Here is a 9500-nt window from a genome sequence, read left to right on the forward strand (position 1 = left end):
GCAGAAGACAAGAGTGCTTCATTTCCCTAACCAACTTTATTCGGATTTTACCGCCCCCTCACCTTCTGACGGCTTGCAATATCCTTAATAGGCTTTGCACATAAAGTACTCAATTGGAACCACTGGTGATTTACTGGCAATGGTTAATAGGAGGAAAAAAATTACCGTAGTGATTTGATGAAGGAAAAAGTAAACTGTTCTGCTTGTGTGTGATAACACTTCTGGATATGGAAAAAAAACTAAAACAAATCTAGGGAAGGGTCTTAGGAGCAGGAAAGCTGACATTTTTTTCTGATGAAGGGTCGAGGCCCAAAACATCAGCTTTCCTGCTCCTCACATGCTGCTTGGCCTGCTGTGTTCATCCAGCTCCACACCTTGTTATCTTAGTATCTCCAGCATCTGCAGTTCCTATTATCTCTACAGAAGGGTCTGTCGGGCTGGAACTGGGGAATGTATGCTACAAGAAGTGGCTATATTTTGATGTTCAACAATAAATGATGTTCGTTCTAGTCGAGCATCCTGAGTTGCTACAAAGGCTATTGTTTTGGGATCATGGGTTTGAATCCTGCTACGGTGGATGATGAAGTTCAATTCAGTAAAAACCTGGAATTGAGCTAGCTAACTGGTGACCACATAACCATTGTCGCTAAAAACCCACCTAATTTATTCACAACCTTTAAGGAAGGAAATCTATCATTCGTACCTGGTTTGGCCTAACATGTGACTCCAGACACACAGCAATGTGGTTGATCCTTAAATGCCCTGTAAAATGATCTGAGCAACCCTCTCAAATCAAGGGGCAATTAGGGGTGGACAGAAAATGCTGCTCCAACCGGAGATGCCTACATCACATGAGTAGTTGTTTTCAAAACTCCAGTTGAGGCCAAATCAGTGTTTTTGAAGTATTCATTACAACTTCCCTGCTTTTGTATTCAGCTTGGGGATTACAGTGTAAAGACTAGAAAAAAGTGAGAAATACAGGTGTGGGAGAACGAGACAACAGGAAGTTTTGGGCTCCAGTGATCTGGCAAACAGCTGGAGATTTAATGTGATAATGGGAGCTGCAGATGCTGGAGAATCCAAGATAACAAAGTGTGGAGCTGAATGAACACAGCAGGCCAAGCAGCATCTCAGGAGCACAAAAACTGATGTTTCGGGCCGAGACCCTTCATCAGAGACCCTTCATCACCCTCTCTGATGAAGGGTCTAGGCCCGAAACATCAGCTTTTGTGCTCCTGAGATGCTGCTTGGCCTGCTGTGTTCATCCAGCTCCACACTTTGTTATCTTGGAGATTTAATGTGCAGCCTTCTGGAGTTGAGCCACCTATCTGGTTTTGTGAAATCTGTGGCCAATCACCAGTCCCGTTAGGTGTCTGCAGATTCCAAGTCCTGTTGCTGGGTGACGATTTATTCTCTGCTTTAACAAGTTCTGTGTAATATCATCACCATAGTAACAACTGAGCAGGGTCTATTATCACAGTCAAAGTGCTGACAGCCTTCTCTGCAGGAGAGGCCCCTTCAAACCAGGCAGCAACCTGCGACAAACAGCTTCAATGAGAAACATTCAAACTGGGAAGGAGAGAGCCACAAGCAAATATCACTGGTCCTCATTTCTTCACCTCCAGCATGTCTCCCTCCTCCGAAGGTGCTGACTCTACCACCTCATCCCCCATTCCCTCGCCATCCCACCACCCCCACCCCCACTCCACCAATGAAGTTATTGGCTTTCTCTACTGAAGGAGCTGACTCACTCTCTTTCTCTGTCTACCCCAAAATGTTCTGCCTCTCTGTATCTGGAAGATTTTGACTGTCTCTGTCTCTCTCTCTCTGTCTCTCTCTGTCTCCCCCTCTCCCGTGCCCCATTCGAAAGGTGCTGCCTTCCTCTCTCTCTCTGTCCTCCCACGAAGGTGTTGACTCTCTGTCTTTCCCCTGAAAGTGCTGAATTTCTCTCTCTCTTGCTCTCCTGAAAAGGCTGACACTCCTTCTCTCTCTCTCTCTCTCTCTCTCTCTCTCGCTCCAGAAGACTCTCCCAATTTATGAACAACCTATTTTACAAACTTACTTCAATCTTTAAAACTATACAGATCAGAACTTGCTTGGGTGGATCAACTTGTGAATGCAAGGCCGAGTGCAGTGTGAAACCATATCCCAGTGAGAGTCTGTGCCTGTGGGACTGTACCCCAGTGACAGTCAGTGTATGTGGGACTGTACCCCAGTGAGAGTCGGTGCCTGTGGGAATGTACCCCAGTGAGAGTCAGTGTATGTGGGACTGTACCCCAGTGACAGTCAGTGTGTGTGGGACTGTACCCCAGTGAGAGTCAGGCTGTGTGGGACTGTACCCCAGTGAGAGTCAATCTCTGTCAAACTGTACGCCAGAGGGAGACAGTGCCTGTGGGACTGTACCCCAGTGAGAGTCAGAGTATGTGGGACTGTACCCCAGTGAGAGTCGGTGTGTGCGGGACTGTACCCTAGTGAGAGTCCGTGTATGTGGGACTGTACCCCAGTGTGAGTCTGTGCCTGTGGGACTGTACCCAATGAAAGTCAGTGTGTGTGGGAATGTACCCCAGTGAGAGTCAGTGGGTGTGGGACAGTACCCCAGTGAGAGTCTGTGTGTGTGGGACCGTAGCCCAGTGAGAGTCAGTGTGTGTGGGACCGTAGCCCAGTGAGAGTCAGTGTGTGGGACCATAGCCCAGTGAGAGTCAGTGTGTGTAGGACTGTACCCCAGTGAGAGTCAGTGTGTGTGGGACTGTACACCAGTGAGAGTCAATGTATGTGGGACTGTACCCCAGTGAGAGTCTGTGTATGTGGGACTGTACCCCAGTGTGAGTCTGTGCCTGTGGGACTGTACCCAGTGAAAGTCAGTGTGTGTGGGAATGTACCCCAGTGAGAGTCAGTGGGTGTGGGACAGTACCCCAGTGAGAGTCTGTGTGTGTGGGACCGTAGCCCAGTGAGAGTCAGTGTGTGGGACCATAGCCCAGTGAGAGTCAGTGTGTGTAGGACTGTACCCCAGTGAGAGTCAGTGTGTGTGGGACTGTACACCAGTGAGAGTCAATGTATGTGGGACTGTACCCCAGTGAGAGTCTGTCTGTGCTGAACTGTACCCCAGTGACAGTCAGTTTGTGTGGAATTGTACCCCAGTGAGAGTCAGTGTTTGTGGGATTGTACCCCAGTGAGAGTCAGTGTGTGGGACTGTAGCCCAGTGACAATCAGTGTGTGTACAGCACTGTGCCCCAGTGAGAGTCAGTGTGTGTGGGACTATACCCCAGTGAGAGTCTGTGTATGTGGGATTGTACACCAGTGAGAGTCAGTGTATGTGGGACTGTACCCCAGTGAGAGTCAGTGTGTGTGGGATTGTACCCCAGTGAGAGTCAGGGTGTGTGGGATTGTCCCCCAGTGAGAGTCAGGGTGTGTGGGATTGTCCCCCAGTGAGAGTCAGTGTATGTAGGGCACTGTACCCCAGTGAGAGTCAGTGTGTGTGGGACAGTACCCCAGTGAGAGTCAGTTTGTAGGACTGTACCCCAGTAAGAGTCAGAGTGTGTGGGACTGTACCCCAGTGAGAGTCAGTGTGTGTGGGACTGTACCCCAGTAAGAGTAGTGTGTGTGGCACTGTACACCAGTAAGAGTCAGAGTGTGTGGGACTGTACCCCAGTGAGAGTCAGTGTGTGTGGGTCTGTACCCCATTGAGAGTCAGTGTGTGTAGGGCACTGTACTTAGTGAGAGTCAGTGTGTGTGGGTCTGTACCCCAGTGAGAGTCAGTGTGTGGGACCGTACCCCAGTGAGAGTCAGTGCGTGTGGGACCGTACCCCAGTGAGAGTCAGTGTCTGTAGGGCACTGTACCCCAGGGTCAGCTGGCTGTGGGACTGTATCCCTGCGTGACATTAGGTTTTCCGGGGACTACTGTGGGAAAAGTCACATTTAAATGAACCTGGTTTTGCAGTTGCCATTGGAATGGTTACGACACCGCGTTCCTGAAATTGGAAAACAAATGTAAAGACCGAACCCTCCGGGAATAGCTGGAAAAACATCGCGACCCAGAGCAAGTAACCTTCCTCCTTTAACCCTGCAACATCCAAAAAAATTGCAATGCTGAAATTCCAAACAGCTCTTGCTGTTGGTATCTTTCCTATGTTGTTAAACCGCTTGTACGTTAACGTTTGCACAGAGAACTGGATCAGGCATGCAGAAACTGGGTGAGAAACGCATCGCACACACGAGTCAAGCGCAGATTAAAATAATTCTCACCCGCCTTCAAGGTAGACATTATCGGTGGGACAGGAGTGGGCTCCCCTCACACATACACACACCAGCTGCTTCTCGCCTCTACCTCTCACTCCAAGTGACAAGTCTCTTCCGTAGTGCAGATTACGAACTCGGGCACATTTCTGCTCATTTCCCGAGCATGCTCAGAGAGTTGCAGGAGATGAAAGCTTGCCACCGCCGAGCTATTTTTGGAAGCCAGTTTGTCATCAGTGTGCCAAGAGCCGCCGGCAGAGCTGGGGATGGAGCTGAGAGCACCTACAGCGCCCTGCTCCCAGCATCAGGGAGGCAGCCCCGAGGAAATATTGCCCCACGTTGCCACCTCGGTGAGGTTCCCCCCACGCAGAGAGAGACCAGATTCTGTCCCGATTTAACCCTCCGGCTCACCGATTAAAAAGCAGTGAGGTTTGTTGAAGATGGATTATTAATAAACACTGGCACTATGCTGAGTCCAGTCTTTACAGTTCGCACCCTTTCTGTCAATTCCACCAGGAGGGATTCTCAACTCCACTTAGCGGGTGCAGGGTTTAGAGTCTGGGCCTGAATCCGGACCGTGGCTTGGACCTTGTTTTCAAGCGTCGGTTCATTGTTAGGCGGTTACAAAACTTTCACTGCCGGGAGTGACTGCCGTCATGGGGAGGGGGGGGGGGAGCGGACCATTCGGCCTATCGTGTCCGCACCGACCCTCCAAAGAGAATCCCACCCTGATCCACCCTCCCTCCCCCTCCCTGTAACCCTGCATTTCCCGCGACTATTAATTTCGCATGGCCAATCCGCCCAACCTGCACATCTTCAGACCGTGGGAGGAAACTGGAGAACCTGCAGGAAACCCCATGCAGACAGGTGGAGAATGTACAAACTCCACACAGATGGGGCGGAATCGAACCCGGGTCCCTGGCACTGTGAGCCACCGAGCTGCCCCCTACGTGATAACACAAGAGATGAGATGGGTAACTTGTGTGAAAGAGCCAAGCAACAAGCTGCCTCTCGTCCCAATATGCTGGGCACCCTCCCCAATCCTTTTACATCCTTTTGAATTAGACACAGTTCTCCAGCTAAGGCTCAGCCAGTGATTTATACATGACTAACATTCTCACTTCCCTTACAATGTTAGAAAAACGATTTTTGTGCTTTGCAGACAATGAAGTAATTATTGTTGTGATGTAGGAAATGCAGCAGCTAATTTTGCATGCAGCATAACTCCAACGCGCAAGGTGGTAATGACCATAAAATCTGTATTACGATGTCGATTGAGGGATAAATAACTCTCCTGCTCTCCTTGAAGCTCGAGTCACAGGATCTTTGCTTCCAGCAGAACAGGCCAATGGTGTCTCAACGTCTGACCGAAAAGATGAAGCACTCTGAGCAAGACACGAAAGTGTCAGTCTTGATGTTTGTCCCGACATTCCTGAGATGACAATTCAACTCTTAAGGCAAAAGTGCTATCAAAGAAGCCATAGCTAACTTTAGTGATAAAACCAAAGGTATCTTTTGGAAAAAAAACTTTCTCACACATCACACCTATGTTAAATATTCATGTATATCACACTGTCCCAAATCACCTCAAGACCAAAAGAAAGGACATATCTACCTCTTACATTGCAACAGGGGTTTGTTTTTAAGAGGATTGATACAATGAAAATTAGGTGCCTCTTCTCGTGCAAAGGTTGTGTCCCTACCACTGAACCAGCAGGCCTGGGTTCGATTGTCACCTGCTCCAGAGGTGTGTGACAACCTCTCTGCTCAGGGTTGATTAGAAAAAGTAGATGTAAATCCCGTAGCTGTCAGCAGAGAACGTGCAGGTGTCAAAGCAGTTTCAAAGGGAGAAAATGCACCACAAATTTGACTTGTAGTCTTCTGAGAGTGTCTCAGTCTGTGAGCATGATGGGGAAAAACAAGGCAGCAGTCTGGGCAAGAGGCACATTTATGTTTTCCTTTTCAAACATACAAGGACATCTGCCTTGAAAAGAGAGGAGACAAATTACTCACTGCAGAATTCCTAGCTTCTAGCCTGCTCTTGTAGCTATGTGTTAGGTTGGTTCAGTTCAGTTTATGGTCAATGTCCACCCCTCATGTGTGGAGAGTGAGGGAATCAGCAATGGAAATACTACTGAACATCAAGGGCAAGTGGTTAAATTTTCTCTTATTGAAGTACTGGCTGGTATTTGATGATGCAAATATGACTTAGACTGATCAACCTAACCCAGAATGTTGTATTAACCGGCAAACATCCCTCCTTTGGACCTTATGATGGAAGGAAGGTCATTAATGAAACTGCTGAAGATGGTTGAGTCTAGTTTGTTACCTTGATTTTTTTTTAAGTGTCTTTGTGGCACAGGTGTAGTGTTCCTACCTCTGAGTCAGGAGAGCTGGGTTCAATCCAAACTGCTCCAGAAGTGTATAACAATGTCTCTGGACATTTTGATGAGTAAGTATCGAACTTGATATTTTTCCTAAAATGTGGAGCGTGTAATCAACCTCATCTGTCCAGATGGCCTCTAGCAGTGATTTACAAAGGATTAATAAAATAATCTGGCTTTTACACCGTGTTCCTCTGTTTATTTTTATTGCTCCAGCGGCTAATATCAGTAAACTGGGTTATTACACTGTGAGGCATTCTGGAATATTAGCAGGGTGTTTTATTGTGGCATTGCAGATCAGTGTGCTAGAACCTACCTGTTGTGATTAGTATTGACAGCAAGCATTTGATTCCCATCAGCCAAACAATAACTCCCACTCAAACTTGGAAATGAACAAGGGCAGTATGTGGGACACAGTATGTAGGAGTATTAACACATTCAAACTGGAGACACATGTGTGGTGTCACTGAGACCAGCAAAATAATCATTGCATGTATTATTGCAATTGATTTTCTAATAAGACGTAATAGCAATCATTCTGTACAATGGGAACCAGCATAGCAACATGGTGATTCACCTTGTTTTCCATTCTGCTATTTAAGAATCACATCCATATCTTGAGTTGCAAATTGGAGAACTGGGTTCGCACTTGCTCATTCCATTATTGGACTGAAATCAGAAAGTATGTGTAAGAAAGACACAGGAAAAAATCAGATTGGTGTGGGAAAGGGGATGGGGTTAAATTTTAAAGCAAGAGAGGTTGAAAGGAATGGAGCAGGAGGGAAATGGAGAGGGAACAGCAAGGAGATAAAGTAGGGCAGAGGGAGAGGGCACTGAACAAGGGAGTAGGACAGAGGGAGAAGAGCGGGGCAGTAAAACAGGGCTGAGGAAAGAATGGAGGGAAGGGAAATTGAGACTGAAATGAGGGAATGAACCTCTATGCAAGGGAGTAGGGCAGATTAATTGGGGAAGAGAAGAATAGGGCAGAATGGGAATAAAAGCATAGGAAGACAACATTTAGGCAGAACAGCAATGGGGACAACAACAGAAAGAGATAACAGAGATGAACACCAATAGATAAAGAGATACGCAGAGAACTGCGGACTCAAAATTTAGGAAAAACAAAATCAGAAATCTCCCACATAAAGAGATGCAACTTTCAGCCAAGTTGAATTCTGCCCTTACCAGCACAGATTACCACTGATTCTCTTGAAGACTGATGTGCAGCACTTGATTAGAAATGACTGCTACTCTGACTCTCAGGTCTCCTTCCTTATGCAGGGATTCTGTAACCACTTTTAGAATTTAAGAGCATCAAGAGCAGAAGAAAACAAATTATTTTGTGAGTAAGACTGTGCATGTGCTGATGACTGTGTAGGTTCATGTTTGCTCTCAGCTGGTTTCCCAGTGTAGGATTTATGTGGGAGTGAGCATAGCTGACATTCAAAGCCTAGTTAATGAAGGGATTGTGGAGGAAGATGTTCGTGCTTGTTTCGATAGGCACTGACGTTCACTTACACATCAATGAGTTACTTTATTCTAGTGAATGTTGAAAGCTCCTGTGTGAATCACTCAGATCACATCGCCCATGGATGAGATACCATGTTCCTGAAATAAACCACCAGGGGCTGGATCAGAACCTATACAACTTCTTTCTTTCATTTTTACTTTACAAAATTGTTTCTTACACATACATTGCTTATGGGGAAAAGTGGAACAATAGGAATAATTGGAAACTGATACAGATCTATGGGGAGACATATGACTGTGGGATTAGTTTGGGACTGATGCAGGGCTGCAGATAAAGAGCACACAATGGGATTAGTTTGTGATTGATTCAGCAAAAAAAAAGAGAAATTCAGCAGGTTTGGCCGCATCTGTGGAGAGAAAACAGTTAACATTTTGATTCCAGTGACACTTCTTCAGAAGCCATTTGTCCAGCAATTTCTGTTTTTGTGTACTTCATATCTCTAGCATCTGCAGCTTTGTTTTACTGTAAAAAAAATGGTCTGACTGGCCCCTAGTATTGTAACAGTTCTGTCCCTGTTCTCTCTGGAAATGGAACACGGGTCACAAATGGTTAGTGTTCACAAGGCTCTGCATGATATAGGAGATCATGGAATCTTTACTTGTCTAATCTATAAACAATCTCTTGACCTTTCAGAAGACATGACAGTAATTACCAGCCTGGCACACAAAATTACACACTTTGTGCTAAAATTCAGAAGTATGGATGCATTCTGTCCAATGCTAGACTGTACTTTTTGTTACCAGCACAATCTTAGTCAGTGCCAGCTGACAGCCACTGATTCAAACCACGGTTACACACTAAACCCCTGTATAATTGGGAGGGTTACAGAATTATTTACTTAACATTCAGAGTGAAAAATATTCAGAGAATTGGGTAGTGAGCTAAAATGTAGCCTTTTACATCAACACCCTTTCCTAGGTCCATTCATTGGAACAGTTGCAATAATACTTATATACAAAACAGCGTAGGCAGCAAGGGATAGATACCGCTAAGTGATCCCACAACCAACGGATCAGATCTAAGCTCTGCAGTCCTGCCACATCCAGTCATGAAAGGTGGTGGACACTTAAACATCCTCACTGGAGAAGGAGACTCCACAAATGTCCCCATCCTCATTGGTGGAAGAGTCCAACACGTCAATACAACAGACAAGGCTGAAGTTTTCACAGCAATCTTCAGCCAGAAGTGCCGAGTGGATGATCCATCTCAGCCTCCTCCAGCAGTTCTCAGTATTACAGATACCAGTCTTCAGCCAATTCAACTCATTCCACATGATATCAAGAAATGGTTGGAGAGACTGGATACAGCAAAGGCTATGGGCCCTGACAACATTCCAGCAATAGTATTGAAGA

The 9500-nt window shown here is 46.3% G+C and overlaps 1 protein-coding gene across 9 annotated transcripts in view; it reads right to left on the reverse strand.

Moving 5' to 3' along the window:
- The window catches only part of ccdc136b (coiled-coil domain containing 136b), a 67754-nt gene extending 63077 nt beyond the window's left edge, over nucleotides 1-4677 (reverse strand). For 4 of the 9 annotated variants that reach the window (XM_048554498.2, XM_048554497.2, XM_048554494.2 and 1 more), the window contains exon 1: nucleotides 4243-4676. Coding sequence is in view for 1 of the 9 variants with exons in the window: in XM_048554493.2 (XP_048410450.1) it covers nucleotides 4243-4261 (19 nt within the window). In the remaining 8 variants the exon portion in view is untranslated. Of the gene's footprint in view, nucleotides 1-4242 lie in introns of all 9 variants that reach the window. The other 5 variants (XM_048554493.2, XM_048554495.2, XM_048554492.2 and 2 more) reach the window with 4 other exon arrangements.
- Between the last annotated feature and the right edge of the window lie 4823 nt (nucleotides 4678-9500).

This window comes from Stegostoma tigrinum, chromosome 25 (genome assembly GCF_030684315.1).
Source record: "Stegostoma tigrinum isolate sSteTig4 chromosome 25, sSteTig4.hap1, whole genome shotgun sequence".
NCBI classification, from domain to species: domain Eukaryota; kingdom Metazoa; phylum Chordata; class Chondrichthyes; order Orectolobiformes; family Stegostomatidae; genus Stegostoma; species Stegostoma tigrinum.